Raw genomic sequence first — 21,950 nt, 5'->3', positions numbered from 1 at the left:
TTTGGGAGGCCAAGGCGGGCGAATCACCTGAGGTCAGGAATTCAAGATCAGCCTGGCCAACGTGGTGAAATCCCATCTCTACTAAAAATACAAAAATTAGCTGGTGTGGTGGCAGGCGCCTGTAATGCCAGCTGCTCGGGAGGCTGAGGTAACATTTGAACTAACTCTGAAGGATATTTTTATTTTTGTTTATTTTATTTTTTATTTTATTTATTGTTTTGAGACGGAGTCTCACTCTTGTTGCCCAGGCTGGAGTGCAGTGGCGTGATCTCGGTTCACTGCAACCTCCGCCTCCCAGGTTCAAGTGATTCTCCTGCCTCAGCCTCCCCAGTAGCTGGGATTACAGGCTTGCGCCATCACGCCTAGCTAATTTCTGTATTTTTAGTAGAGACGGGGTTTCTCCATGTTGGCCAGGCTGGTGTCCAACTCGTGACCTCAAGTGATCTGCCCACCTCGGCCTCCCAAAGTGCTGAGATTACAGGCGTGAGCCACCATGCTCAGCCTGAATGATATTTTATTTATTTATTTATTTATTTATTTATTTATTTTGAGACTGAGTTTCGCTCTTGTTGCCCAGGCTGGAGTGCAATGGCGCCATCTCGGCTTACTGCAACCTCTGCCTCCCTGGTTCAAGCGATTCTCCTGCCTCAGCCTCCCGAGTAGCTGGGATTACGGGCATGCACCACCATGCCCAGCTAAATATTTTTTTGTTGTTGTATTTTTAATAAAGACGGGGTTTCTCCATGTTGGTCAGGCTGGTCTCGAACTCCCGACCTCAGGTGATCCACCTGCCTCCACCTCTCAAAGTGTTGGGATTACAGGCGTGAGCCACCAACCTGTAGGATATTTTTAAAAGATAATTTTTCTTTTCTTTCTTTCTTTTTTTTTTCTTTTTTTTTTTTTTTTGACAGGGTCTCACTCAGTGGCCCAGGCTAGAGTGCAGTGATGCAATCTCACTTCACTGCAACCTCCACCTCCTGGGCTCAAGCAAACCTCCCACCTCAGCCTCCGAAGTATCTAGGACCACAGGCGCTGGCCACCACACCCGGTTAATTTTTTTTTTTTTTTTTTTTTTGGTGGAGACAGGGTTTTGCTATGTTGCCCAGGCTGGTCTCAAACTCCTGGTCTCTAGTGATCCACCCAACTCGGCCTCTGAAAGTGCTGAGATTACAGGCGTGAGCCAGCACCCAGCCTAAAATAATTTTTTAGAGCAGTTTTAGATTCACAGCAAAATTGAGAGGAAGGTATGGAGAATTCCTATATACTGTCTGCCCTCACACATAGATAACCTGTGTATGACATCCCCCACCACAGTGGGCCAGGCATGGTGGCTCATGCCTGTAATCCCAGCACTTTGGGAGGCCGAATTGGGTGGATTGCTTGAGCCCAGGAGTTCTAGACCAGCCTGGGCAACATGGTGGAACCTCTATCTCTCCAAAAACAAAATAAAAAATTAGTGGGGTTTACGGGCGGGCGCCTGTAGTCCCAGCTACTCTGGAGGCCGAGGGGAGAGAATCACTCGATCTCAGGAGGTGGATGCTGCAGTAAGCCATGATGACCCCACTGCACTTCAGCCTGGGCAACAGAGTGAAACTCTGTCTCAAAACAAAACAAAACAAAACAACAACAACAACAACAACAAACCCACCAGAATGGTATATTCATTACAGTTGATGGACCTACCTTGAACATCATTACCCAAAGTTCATGGTTTACGTTAGAGTTCACTCTTGATGTTATTTTATACAGTCTGTGAGTTTGGACAAAAGAGTAACATGTATCCACCATTGTAGTATCTTACAGAATATTTTCACCGACCTAAAAACTTTTTCTGCTCCACCTATTCATCCTTCCCTCTCCGACAACCCCTGGCAACCGCTGATCTTTTTACTGTCTCCATAGTTTCACCCTTTCTAGAATGTCATATAGTTGGAATCCTATAGTAGGTGGTCTTTTCTGCATGGCTTCTTTCACTTAGTCATATGTATCTAAGTTTTCTCCCATGTCTCTTCACGGCCTTAATAGCTCATTTCTTTTTGCACCGAATAATATTTCACTTTCATGATGTACCACAGTTTATCCATAAACCTACTGAAAGACACCTTCGTTGCTTCCAAGTTTGGGCAATTATGAATGAAACTGCTATAAACATCCGTCTGCAGGTTTTTATGTGAACACAAGTCTTCCACTCCTTTGTTAATACCAAGGAACATGATTGCTGAAAGAGTATGTTTAGTTTTATAGGAAACTGCCAAACTGTCTTCCCAAGAGGCTGTACCATTTTTGCATTTCCACCAGCAACAAATGAGAGTTGTTCCTGTTGCTCCACATCCTTGCCAGCATTTGGTGTAGTCCGTGTTCTGGATTTGGGCAATTTTTTTTTTTTTTTTTTTTTTTTTGAGACAGGGTCTCACTCTGTCACCCAGACTGGAGTGCAGTGGTGCAATCTCGGCTCACTGCAACCTCCGCCTCCCAGGCTCAAGCAATTCTCCTGCCTTAGCCTCTCAAGTAGCTGGGATTACAGGAATGTGCCACTACTGCCTGGCTAATTTTTGTATTTTTTAGTAGAGATGGGGTTTCACCATGTAGGCCAGGCTGGTCTTGAACTCCTGACCTCAAATGATCCACTCACCTTGGCCTTCCAAAGTGCTGGGATTACAGGCGTGAGCCACCGTGCCCGGCCTCATTTTTTTTTTATTTTTAAACAAGAGATGGGATCTTGCTGTGTTGCCCAGGCTGGTCTCCAACTCCTGGGCTCAAGCAATCCACTTGCCTCAGCCTCCCAAAGTGCTGGGATTTCAGGCAAGGTGTGAGCCACCTTGCCCAGCCCATTTTGGCTATTCTAATAGGCATGTAACCCTGAAGGATTTTTTTTTTTTTTTTTTTTTTTTTTTTAGGCAGAGTCTTGCTCTGTCACTCTGGCTGGAGTGCAGTGTGCGATCTCAGTTCACTGCAACCTCTGCCTCCTGGGTTCAAGCGATTCTTGTGCCTCAGCCACCTGAGTAGCTGGGACTACAGGTGAGTGCTACCAAACGTGGCTAATTTTTGTATTTTTGGTAGAGACGGGGTTTTGCCTTCTGAAGGATTTTAGCCTACAGAAAGTTAGGAAGAGGCTAATTCCAGAGAAAGTAAATGCGTATGACATATCCAGTGTGGCTGGAATTGATCATTAGAGCTTGGACTTTATTCTGAAGGCCATGAGTAGCTTTTGAAGACTTTTGAGTTGGAGAATGCCATCTGTAGTGGGTTGAATGTGGCCTCCAAAAAGATATGTTCACTTGGAACCTGTGGATGTCACCTTCTTTGACAAAAGGCTTTTAGCAGCTATAATTAAGGCAAAGCTCCTAGGAGAGAACACCCTGGATTAGGGTGGGCCATAAATCCAATGACAAGTGTCCCTGTAAGAGAAGAGAAGGATAAAGGAGATGCAGAGAAGAAGAAGAGGTAATGCAAAGATGGAGGCAGAGATTGGAATGATGTGTCTACAAGCCAAGGAGCACCAAGGATTGACGGCAGCCACCAGAAGCTAGAAGAGAGGCATGGAACAACTTCTTCCTCAGCGCCTCCAGAAGGGACCAACCCTGGCCACACTGATTTCGGACTTCCGGGCTCCAGAACTGTGAGAGAATAAATGTCTTTTTTTTCCTTTTTGTAAAATTTTTATTTATTTATTTATTTATTTATTTATTTATTTATTTATTTGAGACGGAGTCTCACTCTGTTGCCCAGGCTAGAGTGCAGTGGCACAATTTTGGCTCACTGTAACCTCTGCCTCCTAGATTCAAGCGATTCTCGTGTTTCAGCCTCCCGAGTAGCTGGGATTACAGGTGTGCGCCACCATGTCTGGCTAATTTTTGTATTTTTAGTAGAGGCGGGGTTTCACCAGGTTGGCCAGGCTGGTCTCGAACTCCTCAAGCAATCCACCTGCCTTGGCCTCCCAAAGTGCTAGGATTACAGGCGTGAGTCACTGCACCCGGCCGAGAGAATAAATTTCTGTTGGTTTAAGCCACTCAGTTTGGGGATAACTTATGGCAGCCCTAGCAAACTAATACATACTAAAGATACATACTAAATACTAAGCTGGGCCGTATAGTCCAGTTTTCCTGAGACTCCCAGGCAAGTGCTGTTTTTCTTTGCTTGATATCCTACCCCACTTTCTGTCTGGTAAAATTACACTAATTCTTTAAGATGCCACTGAAATAGCACCTCTTCAGCACAGCCTTCACTAAACTATCCCCCTCTCCATCTTGGTAAATTTAGTTACTTCCTCTTCTGTGCTCACATATTTTGTAGTATCTCTACATTTATGCCATAGGACTTGTTACACTATGTTGTGTTACTTGTTTATGTCTTCCCCACTTTTCCGTGAGCATCTAGAAATATGAGGATGTCTTGTTGGTCTATTTCCAGAACATAAGCACGGTGCCTGGCACATATTAAAAACTTAATAAATGTTTGCTGAATAAATAGTTTCTGTAAGTGGCTTCTCCAATCAGCTCTGTGTTTTGGGGGAAGGTAAAACTGGCAACAGGATGAAGAATGGATTAGAGAGCAGAGGGCCTTTAGAAAGGGAGGCCAGTTGGTGAAGTCTAGAAAGAATCATGACTAGAGCTAATGAAAGACTGATTTAGCAGAGTGGCTGTGGTAATGGAAAGGAGGAAACTGTTGGGAGAAACACCACAGAAGCGGAGTGGGTTATATTCTCTGGGTGAGAGAGGGGGAGAAATTGAAGCTGAATCTGGGGTTTCAAGTCTGGGTAACTGAGAGGGTGACGATACCATTGACTGAGGTGGGGAAGGCAGGAAGAGAAGCAGAGTTGGGGGAAGATGGGAAGCTTGAAGCTAGTATTGTTGTTCCTCCATTTCTAGAATATTTTTGTATTATAAGTCACACTTCCTCGCCAGTCTCAACAGGGACCCAGCTCAGGCAGCAGCTAAGGGTGGGTATTCTGGTTTGGATTAGATCAGAGGAAAGACAGCTGTATATGTGCCCACAGAGCCAAGACGGTATTTTCCATCCTCCCAAAACAGTAGAGCTTTGACAGAGATTTAAGGGTGACCGAGTCAAGGAGGAGGCATGGCATAGAACGGTGATGTCGGGGGTGGGGGTTCGGAACTTCCATTATAGAAGGTAATGATTTAGAGGAGAAGGTGGTTGAGAATGGTGCTAGTGGTAGTAAACAGATCCTTCCCAGGATCTAGGTGGGCTGAGGATTTTTGAGTCTGTGACACTATTGTATATCCAGCTTTAGTTTCTGCTTACCACCTTACAGCAGCACCTAATCTCCTAGAGGACTTAGCCCGTGTCGCACAGCACACATTTGCCACACCCTCTGTAAAGCCCTGGTTTATAAGGTTCTTTCCACCGGAAGCTATGACAGAGGAAATGTGTGGGTGGGGAGGGGTAGTGGGTGAGGGACCCAGGTTCCTGACACAGACAGACTACACCCAGGGAATGAAGAGCAAGCGCCATGTTGAAGCCATCATTACCATTCAGATCCCTCTTATTCCTGCAGCTGCCCCTGCTGGGAGTGGGGCTGAACACGACAATTCTGACGCCCAATGGGAATGAAGACACCACAGCTGGTGGGAAATCTGGGACTGGAGGGGGCTGGTGAGAAGGGTGGCTGTGTGAAAGGGCCGTACAGAAATCTGGTACCTGCCACTGGCCATTACAGTCATGTGGGCAGAATTGAAAAGTAGAGTGGGAAGGGCAAGGGGAAGGGTTCCCTGCCTCATGCTACTTTTTCTTTCTTTCTTTCTTGTTTGTTTGTTTCTTTCTTTCTTTTGAGGCAGGATCTCACTATGTTGCCTAGGCTGGTCTCAAACTCCTGGCCTCTAAAGATCCTCCTGCCTCAGCCTTTCAAAGCACCAGGATTACAGACATGAGCCACCGTGCTTGGCCTCCTCCTTCTGACCATCATTTCTCTTTCCCTCCCTGCCTTCATTTTCTCCCCAATCTAGATTTCTTCCTGACCTCTATGCCCGCTGACTCCCTCAGTGTTTCCACTCTGCCCCTCCCAGAGGTTCAGTGTTTTGTGTTCAATGTCGAGTACATGAATTGCACTTGGAACAGCAGCTCTGAGCCCCAGCCTACCAACCTCACTCTGCATTATTGGTATGAGAAGGGAAGAAGGGGAGGGGAAGAAGAAGAGGTGGGTTGGATCAGAGACCAAGAAAGAGGGTAGCAAGTCTCCCAGGTGCCCCACTGTTTTCTCCTGGCGTAAGTCACAAGTCGGTTGAGGGGAGATGAGGCTAGGCTCTGGATATCTGCAGTACCCAGATTGGCCCCACTGTTCCTCTTCCTTCCAACCCTTCTCCTCTAGGTACAAGAACTCAGATAATGATAAAGTCCAGAAGTGCAGCCACTATCTATTCTCTGAAGAAATCACTTCTGGCTGTCAGTTGCAAAAAAAGGAGATCCACCTCTACCAAACATTTGTTGTTCAGCTCCAGGACCCACGGGAACCCAGGAGACAGGCCACACAGATGCTAAAACTGCAGAATCTGGGTAATTTGGAAAGAAAGGGTCAAGAGACCAGGGATACTGTGGGACATTGGAGTCTACGGAGTAGTGTTCTTTTATCATAAGGGTACATGGGCAGAAAAAGGAGGTAGGGGATCAGGATGGGAAGGGAGGAGGTATTAGGGGCACTACCTTCAGGATCCTGACTTGTCTAGGCCAGGGGAATGACCACATATGCACACATATCTCCAGTGATCCCCTGGGCTCCAGAGAACCTAACACTTCACAAACTGAGTGAATCCCAGCTAGAACTGAACTGGAACAACAGATTCTTGAACCACTGTTTGGAGCACTTGGTGCAGTACCGGACTGACTGGGACCACAGCTGGACTGTGAGTGACTAGGGACATGAATGTAGCAGCTAAGGCCAAGCAAGTAGGGCTAAAGGATTCAACCAGACAGATAGGAGGACCTAATATCAAGCTCCTATTCTCTGCCTCCCAGCTTCTCTGCTTACCCCCTACGCTCCCTCCTCCGACTCCTTTCCCCCCTATTTTCTCCAGTGAGTTTTCTTTTTTTCTTTTCTTTTCTTTCTTTCTTTCTTTTTTTCTTTTGAGACAGAGCCTCACTCTGTTGCCCAGGTTTGAGTGCAGTGGGGCGATCTTGGGCTCACTGCAACCTCTGTCTCCCTGGTTCAAGTGATTCTCCTGCTTCAGCCTCCCAAGTAGCTGGGAGCATGCACAACCATGCCTGGCTAATTTTTGTATTTTTAGTAAAGACAGGGTTTTGCCATGTTGGCCAGGCTGGTCTTGAACTCCTGACCTCAGGTGATCTGCCCACCTCGACCTCCCAAAGTGCTGGGATTACAGGCGTGAGCCACCATGCCTGACACCAGTGAGTTTTCATTAGGGATTCCCTACCCATACTCTTCCTGATACCAGATAGACAAGTAAACAAAAGGAAGCCATTAAGGGGATCCAGAGGGGAGGCATTAGATTCAAGTCAGTGAAGGGAGCAGTGTGGCTTGAGTAGTCAAGAGACGAGAGAGAAACTGGGCAGTAGCAGAGATGACACTGGTGGGTGTTCAGGAGTATGTTTTAATTCTCCCTTCTCTCATAGACACCCACTTTCCCTCATCCTCTTTCTCCTCAAGGAACAATCAGTGGATTATAGACATAAGTTCTCCCTGCCTAGTGTGGATGGGCAGAAACGCTACACGTTTCGTGTTCGGAGCCGCTTTAACCCACTCTGTGGAAGTGCTCAGCATTGGAGTGAATGGAGCCACCCAATCCACTGGGGGAGCAATACTTCAAAAGGTAAAATGGGCCCACATGACCCAATCCATGAGCCCAACACCCCAGCCTTTCTAACACCACTGTCCTTTGCTCCACTTCCCTATCACTAAAGCCCCCAAACTTGGTGCCCCATCTCCCCACACTGTCTAACCCCAACCTCTAGAAATCAAGGTTTTTCTGTGTAGGATTGGGTTAGTGTGTTGTTAGAGTGGGGGGGGGTGGATTGAGAAGGAGGTTGAGGGGTACTCAAGGGGGCTATAGAATGTATAGGATTTCCCTGAAGCATTCCTAGAGAGCCTGCAAGGTGAAGATGGCTTTGGAACCAGCTGGATCTAGGCTCTGCCACATACTACCTCTTTGGCCTTGGGCACATCACTAAACTCTTGGATTCTGTTTCCTGAGATGTAAGATGGAGGTAATTGTTCCTGCCTCACAGGAGCTGTTGTGAGGATTAAACAGAGAGTACGTCTTTAGCGCAGTGCCTGGCACCAGTGCCTGGCATTGTAGTAGGTGCACAACAAATATAAGGTCCACTTTGCTTTTCTTTTTTCTATAGAGAATCCTTTCCTGTTTGCGTTGGAAGCCGTGGTTATCTCCGTTGGCTCCATGGGATTGATTATCAGCCTTCTCTGTGTGTATTTCTGGCTGGAACGGTGAGATTTGGAGAAGCCCAGAAGAATGAGGGGAACGGTAGCTGAGAATAGCAGAGGAGGGTTTTGCAGGGTCTTTAGGAGTAAAGGATGAGACAGTAAAGAATGAGAGATTACCCAAGAGGGTTTGGTGATGGAAGGAAGCCACAGGCACAGAGAACACAGAATCACTTTATTTCATATGGGACAACTGGGAGAAGGGTGATAAAAAAGCTTTAACCTATGTGCTCCTGCTCCCTCTTTCTTCCCTGTCAGGACGATGCCCCGAATTCCCACCCTGAAGAACCTAGAGGATCTTGTTACTGAATACCACGGGAACTTTTCGGTGAGAACGCTGTCATAAGCATGCTGCAGTCTATCAACTGCCAACTGCCTGCCAGCAACACAGACAGAGTGTGGGGGTGGGGGCAGAGAGGAGAGGGAAGGAGGCCCTGCACTAACTGTCAGGATGTGGCCGACCAAATGGGGGATGGACTATACAGAGAGAGACACACACAGAAGTGCAGATTATAGATTGAATGAGGCAGATGGCAACTGGTATTGGGGGCCCAGGAGCCTGTGTATCCCTTCTGTAATCAATTACAGTGGTTGCAGACATCATGAGTACTCCTTTGGCACAGAGCTCGGTCTTTTACTTCCTGCCCCTAATTGACCCCTGACCTGGACATATCTGTCTTTAGGCCTGGAGTGGTGTGTCTAAGGGACTGGCTGAGAGTCTGCAGCCAGACTACAGTGAACGACTCTGCCTCGTCAGTGAGATTCCCCCAAAAGGAGGGGTCCTCGGGGAGGGGCCTGGGGCCTCCCCATGCAACCAGCATAGCCCCTACTGGGCCCCCCCATGTTACACCCTGAAGCCTGAAACCTGAACCCCAATCCTCTGACAGAAGAACCCCAGGGTCCTGTAGCCCTAAGTGGCACTAACTTTCCTTCGTTCAACCCATCTGCGTCTCATACTCACCTCACTCCACTGTGGCTGATTTGGAATTTTGTGCCCCCATGTAAGCGCCTTCATTTGGCATTCCCCACTTGAGAATTACGCTTTTGCCCTGTACATGTTTTTCTTCTCCCTCAGTCTGGCCCTTCCTTTTCGCAGGATTCTTCCTCCCTCCCTCTTTCCCTCCCTTCCTCTTTCCGTCTACCCTCCAATTATTCCTGAACCGATGAGAAATAAAGTTTCTGTTGATAATCATCAAAAATGTCTGTCATGGGGGTGGGGAGCAGGGGAAGCCTGGGATACAATGAGGGTGGGAGGGGAAGAAAAAGGAGTAGTACATTCATGCTATGGAGGCAGAAGTATTACCAATTCGCTAGAAAAAGAGTACTGTTCTGGAAACTGACTTTTTTCCAGGTGCCCTGCACTCATTCCAGGGTTTAGTTTAGAGTTAGACTTACAATGGGCTGGGTGTGGTGGCTCACACCTGTAATCCCAGCACTTTGGGAGGCCAAGGCGGGTGGATCACGAGGTCAGGAGATCGAGACCAGCCTGGCCAACATGGTGAAACCCCGTCTCTACTAAAAATACAAAACTTAGCCAGGCGTGGTGGTGTGCTCCTGTAATTCCAGCTACTCTGGAGGCTGAGGCAGGAGAATCGCTTGAACCCAGGAGGTGGAGGTTGCAGTGAGCCAAGATTGTGCCACTGCACTCCAGCCTGGGCGACAGAGGGAGACTCCGTCTAAAAAAATAAAAAAAGTTAGACTTACCATGTTGCCCCTCCTTTCCAACTAATCTTTAACATACCCCACCCGAGTTTTTCTCTCCTTATCCTTACTCCACTTTTTGGCCACACCTGCCACTTCTGACCTCATAATCCCTTAACTGCAGCCTCAGGCCCCACCCCTGGGGATACTGGTTATCCACAACTATCAACAGCTCTCTCCTGCCTGTCCAGCCTGGGCATTCTCAGCCTATGAAATCCATCTGCCTCTCCAGTCCACCAACCCTATAGGCCTATTTGCCCCACACAAGGCCTCTAGAACACCCTCCTTCTGCATGACTCATCAGGGCACTTTGTGAAGAGTGAGGCGATCTTGAGGGCATGTTCATCTTCATCAAACATGGAGGTGAGGGGCAGCACAGAACTAGAGTCTGTGGAAGGGGGTGGAGGGATCTGAGGGCAGTGGAGATCACAGAAATGGGCCCATGTGTCCCATCCTATCTCTTCTCAGATAATCAGCAGTTTCTGGTCAATACCAACTGTGCTGTCGTCGTGTTGCTGTATTACATCCGCAGCAAAGTAAAGTTGCCTAAAACAAGTGAGGAGCTTGGGGAGGGGACTAATGGCCAAAGGTCAGAAGGAGTTGGGTCATCTCTAACCCCCAAGCCCTCCTCCTGGCAAGAATGGAGTTTCTCATATCCTTACAGCTTCCTCCAACCCATTCTGTATAGGATCACTGGCCCCTTTTGCTCCCACTCTCTTTCCTTAGCTGCCCCAATTACCCTGTGATCTCCGATCTCCCTCCAGACACCATCGATTTGTGTGAACAAACGGGGAAAATGAAGATGCTTTTCCTGATGAAGCCCAACCATGCAGAGTATGCCAGCAAATACCTTACAGCTCGAAGCACCTACTACATTTGTAAGGTGGAGCGTGGGCCGCCAGGTAGAGGCTCAGGAGTATTCCCCAGAAATAGAATAAGGCCTTCAAGATAGATTATGAACCTTATCTTTAAAACAAGGCATCCAAGGCTGGGCACAGTGTCTCATGCTTGTAATCTCAGCACTTTGAGAGGCCAAGGCGGGAGAATCGATAGAGGGCGGGAGTTTGAGACCAGCCTGGGCAACATAACAAAGACTCTGCCTCCAAAACCAAAACCAAAAACAACCAAAACCAAATTAAAACAAAAAACAGAACACCCTCAAACAACAGAACACCCTCAACCAGATCCAAATTGACCATCTCTAGTCAGCCTAAGGAAGGGCACTGCCTCTATAATAATAGGTTACCTCACACATACTCTCCCCTAGGTCCATACCTAAGGGGAAGAAATATCCACCAGCTCAAGGTAGGTTTTTTTTTTTTTTTTTTTTTTTTTTGGAGACAGAGTTTCGCTCTTGTTGTCCAGTTGTCCAGGCTGGAGTGCGATGGCGCGATCTCAGCTCACTGCAATCTCTGCCACCCAGGTTCAAGCGATTCTCCTGTCTTAGCCTCCTGAGTAGCTGGGACTACAGGCGCCCGCCACCAGGCCCAACTAATTTTTTAGTGCAGACGGGGTTTCACCATGTTGGCCAAGCTGGTCTTGAACTCCTGACCTCAGGTGATCCACCCACCTCAGCCTCCCAAAGTGCTGGGATTACAGGCGTGAGCCACTGTGCCCGGCAAGGTAGTCTTTATTTTTATTTTTATTTTTATTTTTTGTGATGGAGTCTTGCTCTGTCACCCAGGCTGAAACAGTGGCATGATCTTGGCTCACTGCAACCTCCACCTCCTGGGTTCAAGCGATTCTCCTGCCTCAGCCTCCGGAGTAGCTGGGATTACAGGCGCCTACCACCATGCCCAGCTAATTTTTTTTTATTTTTTATTTTTTTTATTTTTTTAATTTTTGGTAGAGATGGGGTTTCACCAAATTGGCCAGGCTAGTCTTGAATTGGCCAGGCTAGTCTGGAACTCCTGACCTCAAGTGATCTGCCCACCTCGGCCTCCCAAAATGCTGGGATTACAGGCGTGAGCCACCGCGTCTGGCGGGTAGTCTTTAGTGTTAGGTCCTGGAATCTTGGGCTTCTGAAGGGTGGAGACTGGATGACAGGGGCTGGAGATAGCACACGGCTATGTTCACAGGAACCAGGCTGGAGAATGCTTACAGAGCTTTTGTGCCTCTCCTCAAGAATCCGGAGCCTCGGCTGCTTGGTAAGAAGTGAGATGGGGGAGGGAAGAACATGAAGGGTACAGTATATAGCTGTGTGATGGAGAATGTAGGGTGGGACTAGCGTGATATGGTAGGTCAGATGATAGGAGCCTAGGAAAAGGGGGGCAGGGTCCAGGTCCACTTTAGGAGGGACGTTTAGCTCACACCAGGTGGAATGTGCATGCGTTACTCCCCACTTCCCCCATTTCTTGGCCATTTTCTCCGTATATCTCCCTATCACCATTCCATCATTTCCATCTTAGGCCAAGTGGGGCTCCAGCTGATGGTTTGAACAATGAATGGGAGCACCAGGAAGGGTAAGGTCGCTAGTTCTCAGAGGTGCAGGTGCCTTTTCCTTGTTCTTAGTTGCACTGCGCATACAATGTGATGCCCTGGAAAGGAGACGAATTCAGATGCTTAAAATGAAAGAAGCCAAGAAGGTCGTTATAATTGAACCCCCTGCGAGTGTCCCGGTAAGACTTGCCAAATGTGATCTGCCCCAGCACCCCCCTTTCCCTACTAGCCGACTGAATGTTCCTACACCCCAGCCCTCTGAGATGAATTTCCTGCCTCCAATTTCTTTTTTCCTTCCTTTGGCCCTGGGTTGTAGAAACCTTCCCTGTAGGGGCCTCTTTGTTTACTTACTTTCTTTTTCTAGTCCAAGCAATCAGGACGATCAGACAAAAAGAAGTCCACTCGAAAGTCTCCGACCTTTAGGAACAGACCAGACTTCAGGAAGAATAAAGGTCGCCAACTCAATAAAACCACAAAGCAAAAGAAGTAATACTGGGTGTGAAATTACTGGAATTTAACGTGAGATTTCTTTTTGTAGAAAGACTCCTTCTCCCAATATCTGCACTAAGGCTTGAGTACGTACGCCCTAGGCACCGAGGAGGCTCTGAGGGTGGATGGGAGCAGCAGGAGAGGGCTGGGGCAAGCACATGGGTGGGGGTGAGGAAGGCTGTGAAGTCTAGTACAATGAGCCTTTGAGGGACGGAGTAGGGGGTGGGGTCTTCTCAAACCAGACTACCTCCCCTTGGGAGGCCTATCTCACAGCCCGCCTACTCCTGCAGGGGTTAGGTGTCCCTCCACCCCCACACTCCACCACCTCCCCGGGCTGAAATTCCCCCACCCTCCTCCATGTCTCTGCCTCTGGGCAGTTTCTTCCTCCCGCTCTTTGCCTTTCCCCGTCCCTCCCCCTTATCCAAGGGGAGAAGCAAGGCAGCAGAAACCAGAGCTGGTTATAGGCATTTATTGAATTTATTCATTTATTGATTTGACACACTTCCCCACTCCAATCTAGCACATGATACAATCTGGGTAGGCCAGGCGCTGACACAGGAAATGATGGGAACCCACAGCAGGGGTGGGGGAGGGGACGATGCAAAGGGCACTGGGGGAAGGGCTGCTTTGGGGGCTGGGATGGAGAAGGAGCCCCAGATGGCCTCCCTGGCAGGTGCTAGTAAACCTGATCCACATTCCCCCCCATCCCTGCTCATTTCCCAGACCCTCAGCCAAGCTCCCCAGCTCCCCCTTCCCTGTTCCTCCCCTCCCCGCTGCCTGCTGCCACACACACTTCCACATAACCCCTGCAGTCAGGGAAGGGGAAGAAGGGCAGGGACAGCTGTCAGGGGCCTTGAACAGGGAGGTCTCTGTACCTAACTTTACCATCCTAAATCCTTCCCTCCTTCTCTTCTCTCCCCTCCCAGTCCCTTCCCTGGCCCCAAGCTAATTCCAGGCCTTCAATGTACTCTCCCACCATAGCACTAACCCATGCTGGGTCATAGAAGAGTGTGGCTGCACCCCAACACCACACACTCCCAGGCACAAGTTGAAGGAATGAGGGGACCTGGGTTAGCTTTTTTCTTAGGGAAACTCCAACCTATTTCTGCATAGACCTTTCTCTATACCTGGTCCATAGGGGAGCTCTTCCCTGTGTTTACTATTACTCCCCATGTCTCCCCACTTCCCTGTGTCTCTCCTAGTATTTATTGTCTGTAGTGTTTGTATCATGTCACTATCACAAAGCCTTCAGAAAGAAAAAAAGCATTCTGCCCACCACTAGCACCCTGCCATGGTTAAAAAATCTCTATATTTGTGTTTATATTTCTTTAAAAGTTTATAAAAAGCCTTTCTGTTATCTGCAGCCTTCTAAGGGTGATTTGGCCTGGCGAGCCACTCCAGTGCTCAGACCTTGGCCCTTCCAGATCCCCTAAACCGCCCACCCACCCCACATCACTGGCCTAAGGGGCCACTGCATAGAAATCCCAGGCTCCAGCTAGCCTGGCTCAGCTCAGATAAGACTCTCTACAAAAAATCCTGCTCCCAAAGGCAGGGGTAAGGCCACTGGTGACTTCACATTTCCAACAGCATTGCTCATCTTGCTACAAAGCCTAAGGGGGTAGGAATGGGGAAAGCCGATGATGGCTCCTGAGAGGGGGCCTTACCCCCTAATTGGCACAGTGAGAAAAACCCTCTCCCCTTTCCCCTCCCATCTCCTTCCCCATATCGTCCCCAGATGGGGCAGCTTTATCTTTATAATTTCTTCAACACCTGTGTGTGACCAGACCCCACCCTAGCTCTAAAGCAGGGTCCCAAATTCCTGGGGAGGGCTCAAGAGTAAAGAGTAGATATGAACACGCCTGGCTCCACCTCTGAAGCAGGGGACAAAGCTTCCAGCCATGACTCAGGGATCTGTGGGAAGAAGAAACGGAGAACAAGGTAAGAGGCTTATCTGGGGCTTGCCAACATTCTATCATCCAGATTCCCACCAAAGAAGATGGTGGCACCTACCCTGCTTCCATACACATACCTTTTCTGTGCTACCTTGCAGGGGTGGGCACAGCTAAGGGGCCTGGAGGTCCCATCTGGAAACTATGCTACTGTAATATGACATCTTCCCTCCAGTTCCCCAGGAGCTCTGGCTACCACTTGTCCTAAATCTCCCCTTCGCCCAGATCATGGGACTAGCTGGGCATCTAGGAGTGGTCACAGGCTATGAGGTGCTGTGGTGATTAGGGGGTACTGTACCTGGCTCAAAGTTGAAGTCCAGTCCCTCGCCCTCATCCATGAGGTCACTGATGATGTTATCCATGTCACACTCCAGGTTCTCCATATACATATCAAGATCTAGATCCTGAGGCATTCTGTCTTGGCTTGCAGCTTCAGTAGGGGGTGTGAGCACAGGAGTCCCCAGAGCCTTGGGGATGGGGGCACTTGCCATGACTGGAGGTGGTGCTATCATAGAAAGGGTGGGAACCAGACTGCTGGGGCCTGGAGCTTCTAGGGGCTTGGGACACAGGCCAACGCCCGTGGCCAGCTTACTAGAGGAAGGAAGCCCCCCCAGCAACAGAAGAGTCGGAGCCTGGGACAGAATGGGATCTACCTGGGTCATGAGGACATCAGCAGGGGGTGGTGGCGTATCAGAGGTGAGCAGGGCCTCCAGAGCCTGGGAGCTGGAGAAGCACCCTTCTCCTGCTGACAGGGGCCCCTCTGCTGGGCTGAAAAGGGAGCTGCTGTAGGTGTGTAAGGGGCCGGTAACCCCAGGATGCTGCAAAGAGAAGCCAGAGAGACCACTCCGAGATAGCAGCGAATGGGAAGAGGTGAGATTGAGCCCATCTAACAGCTCTAGACCTTCATTGAGGGTGGGAGGGACACCCCCTGCATAGCTGCTGACTGAAGCTGGTATTTCCTCTGCCAGCACCTCAGACTCTGGCCTCAAGGGGGACAGCCGGGTGCTGACACTGCTGGCATTTGAACTGCTTCGTGGACGGAAGGTGGTCCACATATCGGCTTCTTCACGGTTTCGAGAGCAAGGGCTGCCTGACCACTTGGCAAAGTGGCCGACAGGGCTCGTCGGAGTGGCACCTTCGGGTGGAGCTGGCAGAACAGGTGGTTTCTTCTTGGGGGCTTTACTGCGGCCCCGGAGCAGCTTGCTGCTGCTATCCATGGAGGCGGCCCGGCGGCGGGGGGCTTTGCCGCTCTTGCCTCCCTCAGGGTTCAGCATCCACCAAGAGCTTTTGCCGGTGGCCTCGTTGTGAACCTTGATGAACTTGCTGTGCAGGGACAGGTTGTGGCGGATCGAGTTCTGGAGGGGCAGAGATGGCAGGAAAGGGGCGTGAGGTACTGTAGGGGAGGTCAGTGGCCAGCGGTCAAGTCTAAGAGATGCTGGGCCCCGATGATCTAGGGGTTAGGGTTTGGCGCCACCACCGCAGCAGGGTTTATTTCGGGGCTTCATTTCCCAGGTCATTAAAGTTTAAGAAAAACTTTAAATAATTTACAAAAAAAGAGAAAAAGATAAAAGATAAAAGGATGCTGGAACACAGCAGGGGTATTCCTGGTGACTCAAAGAAAGTTGAATCCAGGGGGGAAAACTGGTAGAAGTAGGGGTGGGGGTGGGGTGTGAGGGAAGACCACACACATTTCCCGCTCCCAGACAAGCTGCTCAGCCTCTGCTCCAGACTTCTCTGTACAGCGGGTGGGAGATAACATGTAATAATCCACTGCAGAGGGCACGGGGGTGCCCACCCTGGAAAAGCTCCTGGTACTCTGCTCCTCCCAGGGCTTGGTGTGTGTTTTGAGGGGGGTGGGAGGGCGGTACCTGGGGCTGGTGGGCATTGGGGAGACGTGCTCCTTGCCCAGCAAGAACTAGGTTCAGGTGGGAAAGAGCATTGCACCCCTTTCCTTGAGTGCAGGTTTGGGTGGAGTTTACGGGACAGTGGTACAGCACCAGCCCAGGATGGACCCGCCCTGCCCGGAGCCAGTTCTCTGAATAGGCTGAAGGGCTGGAATCTCAGCACAGCAGGTGCTCCATTCCCCACAGAGCATTTGGGCCACCCAGCTCTCTATAGAATTTAAAGATTCCTTTTTTCCCCCTCCCTGAATCCCAGCCTTATTTCTTCCAATCCACAACACACATCCTCAACTACATTCAGTTCAGGTTCAGGCTTCTTGCTGTGCCTCAAATACGTGAGGTGCAATCTTCCTCTCCTCTCTTTTCCGAGGAGGGATCTCCCCTCTCTAAGTTTTACTAGTTCCGTCAAGACCAAGCTTCAGTTCCACCTCTTTTATAAAGCGGCTGCTTGACTTTGGCAGCCAAATTTCTAGTATAGTATTTTTAAAATCTGCGCCACACAATTTCACCCAATTTATATTGTGTGGCTTATGGTTTCATGTAATTCATCTCGAGTGTAAGTGCCAAGTGTAATGTCCTCCAGTCCCACATCCCCCAACAGAGCCCTCCCAGAGCACCAAGCTCACAGCACATACTCTATACCTACTCAAGCTCACAGTACATAATCAATATTTGTACCTGATTGGTGGGTTGCCCCTGGGTTGACAATGGTGAGGCTCCCCTTGAGGCTCTGCCAGCTCTTCAGTGCCTTGGGTATTGGAAGCTGTATGTTTTCCCTTCCTCCCTCGCTGGTGACATTCTACTAGGGAAACGATGCTTTCCAGTGGCCCAGGGAGCTGAGATTGGCAGCTTCTTCAGCCCCCAGTGCAGCTTATATTTACTGATTGCCGCGGGGCAGGCTAGTTACACAAGGGGTTTGGCCCTCCCCTGGCCACCCCCCTTCCCGAAACCTGCCTTCTTTTCCCTACCTCCTTCCCAGTGCCTTTCCCCCATTTCTCAGGAATTTGTGCATAAACTCTTCAACCATGGGGGCATTTGACCTCCCACATGGAGCTCTTTAGTTTAGAAATTCAGGAGGAGCCCAGAAGTGCTTAGAGCAACTAGGAGGCTGAGGCCATGGGACGGTCAGAAACTACTTGTTTCTCTGACTGGTGCTCTTAAGATAAGGAGACCCTTTGCCTGGGGAATGATGCTTCTTGTTCCAGGGCTCTTTAGCCAAAGAACTCCTTGTGTTCCTGGGACCCTGAGGTAATGGCATTTCAACTGTGCTGATGTTCCTTCAAGGAGTGGCACTTGTCCATCCGGCCTCACCTCATAGTAACTAAGGACCACAATGACCATGACCTGGCACTATGATTTCTCCTCTTTTTATCCTCTAATTCTGGATCTACTTGAGAAGGTCCATTCCTTTCCCTACTACTTAATAGCCACAAGGCCCATTTGTCTCCTCTTCTTTAGGCCTTGGAACTAGCAAGTGGTATACAGACTCTTAATTGGAGAGGTCAGTTTCCCAAAAGCCCATAACTCTTACATGTTGGAGGGCAGGGTGGTGGGGGTGACTGCTAATTGCTCCCTAAGCCACCTAATCTAAACTTTCTTGTTCTAAGTGAGTGCCGCCCCCTGGTGGGGTGGGAGTAACCTTGGCATATCATCAGGGAGGCCAGTTCAGGCATGAGACTTCCCCTCAGAGAGGGGCGGGGGGGCCTTGAAGTCCCAGGCTCAGCCTGATTTGATTTTGCCATCATTCCAATTAGAGCAAGCCAGGCTCTTTTTAGAGAATATGATTTATAGTTAGACCTGAGTTCAAGTCCTCACCCTGCTGTTATTAGGTGAGTTTCCTAACCTTTTGGTACCTAGTTTCCTAATGTGTAAAATGTGGAATCTCAGAATTGCTGTAAAGATTAATAAAATAAAAACTTTAAAAACTACTTTGTAAACTCTAAAGCCCCACATAAGTGTAGATTATAAGGACGGACTATACTCCCACAATATAACTAACAACTTGTTATTTCCTCTACCCTGGAAAATGAACCTAAGGGAAAAGAAAAACAGCTGTGTAGGCTGGGTCCAAGGAGGGGAGCTTTTTATGAGCTGAGACTGTGGCGTGGCAGTCTACCCAGAAATAGTGCCAAGGGTCTCAGTCAGCTGTCCTATCTTCTGTTCTGCCCAGCCCCTAGGGATAGCACAGATCTGATCCCTCAGTCTCCTATACCTAGGGGAAGTTCCTCTGCTCATCCAACCTTCTGTACTTGCTTATATGCTGACCTCACCACCTACAGAGGTACAAGCCAGCAATAGGGCTTGAAGCTCCCCAGTTTTGTGATTACAGCCCCATATTTCTCAGGACAAGTTTTTCAGAGTATCCTTTGAGATATTCCCTCACAGTTTCTTCACAGAAGGCCAAGGGAACTCCCAACTTTGTGCTCTAAAGTCAGAGCCCTACCTCCTTCTTCATGACTAATATTCCTTAACAGTAAAGGATGACTTCCCCCCAAAACTTGGATAGCCCCTTACAAGGGAGAGTTTCTTGGCAGCACAGGGTAAACTGAGACAGGTGGCAGCTCACAGCCCTTTTTCTTCTTAGTGCATAAGATCAGCTACCTTTCCCCATGAATATTATTATTTTTACCCTTTGCCACTGCACTCCCTCCTCCTGGGTAGAGCAGTGCTAGAACAGTACCACTACACTGAGGTATTGGGAGGCAAGCAGGGAATCCAAGTAATCCCACAGGAATGGGAGAAAAGGTGTTGGGGTGGGAGGTGGGGGAGGAGGGAAGGGTAGGTTCATGTGGGGAATCCACACAGTTCCTGCTGTACATAGGATAAAGACTTCTCTGTGGGAATAAGTGTTTGGGGCAGCCCAAGCCAAAGTGCTGCGAGTGTTGAGCAGTGAGCAGAGAATTCAATTTTCTCCAGGGCAGGGACAGTGTCTTATTCATCTGTGATCCTTCAGCATCAAGCACCGAGTGTGGCATATACTATGTACTAAGTAAATGTTTGTCTAACTGGAGATTGAAGGTGGATCTCTGGGCTTTCCAAAGGGGGTGGGGGTGGGAGGTAGTAAAAGGGGCCCCAGAGTAGAAGTAAGGGAGGCTAGGGGGTCCAGGGGGTAGATGGTGTTGGGAAGAAGGTAAGAGGGTCATAATTACCTTCCATCCTGCTGAGCTGTTGCTGTCACCCTTGTCCTTGAAGTAGGGTACAGTACGGACCATCCACTCGTAGATCTGGGCAAGTGTCAGTCGCTTCTCCGGGGCGCTTTCAATGGCCTGGCTGATGAGTTCTGCATATGACTGATTTCCCCAGGCATTCCGGCGGGAGCCTCCCTTCCGAGGACCTGTTACAGCCCCCAGGATTCCGGGCTGGGGGCCCCCGGCCGGCTCTGGGAGCCGAGAGGGCAACAGGATCGGCTCTGAGCGCCCCTCCGTGTGTACCTTTTCCCCCAGACCTGGCTCCACCTCGGGCGGCTCGGAGGGCTGGTTAGCGATCTCTGGTCGGGGAAGGGGCCAGGTGCAGGAGCGAGGACGGCTCTGGGGTTCGAAGTCGGGATCGAGGTCTATGATCGCGGCAGCCTCTGTGGCTGAATTCTCATTCCCCGGATCCATACGTGGAGTTGGACCTCCCCGGCTCAGCGTTCAGTGAAGCCTGCCACAGTCCCTCACGATGCCTCCCCTCAGGGGGGAAGCATCGAGGGCCAGGAGGCACATTCCTGCCAGTCTTCAGAAAGTCGCGAACTTCCCCCTAGTCCCAGGACGCTAGTCCCTAAGCTGTCCCTTCACACAGTTCTCCGATCCCCTTCCCGACTACAGCCTGCAGCCTCAAAGCTCTTTCCGAGATGCCACCTGTAACCTCTGCCGAGCGAAGACACTTTTTCTGCAACCTTTCACTCAGCTTCCTGCTCTTTTAAACCTGAGGCAGGGTATCCCCTCATACATTGCGCTCCCATCACCGAACGTCTCCTTAGCCGCAGTTCCCTCCCCCTTTTAAGTTGCTGCCCCCCGGACACTCCTCCCAAATTTCCTCCACCCGGATTGCTGCCCTCCCCCACGCCCCGCTCCCCCGCGTCACTTGCCCCTCCCCTGACTCCCCCTTCCCCCGCCTCTTCCCTTCTAGCCACTCTTAATAGGGTCCGGGTCCCCGCGGCTGCGGCCTCCCTTATTCCCGCACCGATTCCCCTATCAACCCCCCCCACCCCCCGCCCCCCGGGTTTCCCTTTTGTTTTGCTCCAAGCAGCAGCCCCCTCCTGACGTCTCTGTTTACCACTCGCCGGGGCAGCCATCTGCGCACGCGCCTCGAAAGCCAGTTGGGAAACCGAGTTCTGCAGTCGTGCCACCCTGGTCACTCTTGAGGACTACATCTCCCGTCCTGCTTCGCGGCCAGGAGCCCGATACGGCGGCAGGAGAGCGGCGTGGCAGGATATAACGAGGTGGAACTTTAATTATTAGAAGTCGTCGCGGACTCTTTCTTTTCTTAAGAATCGTTTTTCGCCCTTTCCCCCTTTCCATCGTCTCCCTTGTGATTCGGAGTCGCCTACGTGACCAGATTGAGAGGTGCTAGCCCTTTCCCTCCTTCATTTAGGAGAGGGCAAAAGGGAAAAAATTCTTCTCTTCAAGATGCAGGAGACCAAGAAGCAAGAAGCAAGGAACTGACTAGAAAATAGGATGTATGCACGTTGGAGAGTTGGGTTGGGGGCTTGTGTAACATAAACAAATGGTTAGCCCACGGTGGTGTTCCTCCTCACCCCCTTCCTCCTCCCTCCACCCGCCTTCATCCCCGCCATATGCAGTTCCCACTGACAGTGAGGTCTCACTTACCAATCAGTTTCCTCCACTGGCTCTTCTGGCTTTCCCTTCAACACTGATATTCTCCAGGTTCACATCTCCAACGGCTTCACTTCTCATTCAACAGGTCCCAAACTCATTATCTGTTCCTGCACACACACCCCTATCCTCTGGCTACCCTTATCTCTGAATTTGGCTCTGAATTTGTCCTGATCTACCCAGTCTCCCAAGCTCCAAGCAGCAGCTTAGAGGTAATTACCCATTACCTCTTCATCTCCGTAACTTT

General features: G+C 49.8%; 3 protein-coding genes across 5 annotated transcripts; 2 read left to right on the top strand and 1 right to left on the bottom strand.

Annotated features, from left to right (window-relative positions):
• The first annotated feature begins 5,378 nt into the window (after positions 1-5,378).
• IL2RG (interleukin 2 receptor subunit gamma) lies at positions 5,379-9,606 on the top strand. Of its 2 annotated transcripts, none has more exons than XM_009234965.3 (8): positions 5,379-5,585; positions 5,964-6,117; positions 6,326-6,510; positions 6,718-6,857; positions 7,619-7,781; positions 8,317-8,413; positions 8,666-8,735; positions 9,091-9,606. In XM_009234965.3, exons 1-8 carry the CDS (start codon positions 5,471-5,473, stop codon positions 9,274-9,276), a joined length of 1,110 nt encoding a protein of 369 aa, XP_009233240.1. In that variant the 5' UTR covers positions 5,379-5,470; the 3' UTR covers positions 9,277-9,606. The 2 variants fall into 2 exon arrangements, with proteins under 2 accessions (XP_009233240.1, XP_009233241.1); XM_009234966.2 differs by having other exon boundaries at positions 5,439-5,613.
• Positions 9,607-10,232: 626 nt separating this feature from the next.
• On the top strand, positions 10,233-13,060 carry CXHXorf65 (chromosome X CXorf65 homolog). Of its 2 annotated transcripts, XM_009234963.3 has the most exons (6): positions 10,241-10,471; positions 10,577-10,663; positions 10,873-11,010; positions 12,187-12,255; positions 12,620-12,726; positions 12,912-13,060. In XM_009234963.3, exons 1-6 carry the CDS (start codon positions 10,447-10,449, stop codon positions 13,035-13,037), a joined length of 552 nt encoding a protein of 183 aa, XP_009233238.1. In that variant the 5' UTR covers positions 10,241-10,446; the 3' UTR covers positions 13,038-13,060. The 2 variants fall into 2 exon arrangements, with proteins under 2 accessions (XP_054400674.1, XP_009233238.1); XM_054544699.2 differs by lacking the exon at positions 12,187-12,255 and having other exon boundaries at positions 10,233-10,471.
• Positions 13,061-13,490: 430 nt separating this feature from the next.
• On the bottom strand, positions 13,491-21,166 carry FOXO4 (forkhead box O4). The gene is made up of 3 exons (XM_024241155.3): positions 20,036-21,166; positions 15,284-16,340; positions 13,491-14,947 (listed from the first exon to the last, which is right to left on the bottom strand). Exons 1-3 carry the CDS (start codon positions 20,486-20,488, stop codon positions 14,940-14,942), a joined length of 1,518 nt encoding a protein of 505 aa, XP_024096923.1. The 5' UTR covers positions 20,489-21,166; the 3' UTR covers positions 13,491-14,939.
• Positions 21,167-21,950: the final 784 nt, after the last annotated feature.

Source organism: Pongo abelii, chromosome X, assembly GCF_028885655.2.
Source record: "Pongo abelii isolate AG06213 chromosome X, NHGRI_mPonAbe1-v2.0_pri, whole genome shotgun sequence".
In the NCBI taxonomy this organism is placed as follows: domain Eukaryota; kingdom Metazoa; phylum Chordata; class Mammalia; order Primates; family Hominidae; genus Pongo; species Pongo abelii.
This window is presented reverse-complemented; position numbering and strand designations above follow the sequence as displayed.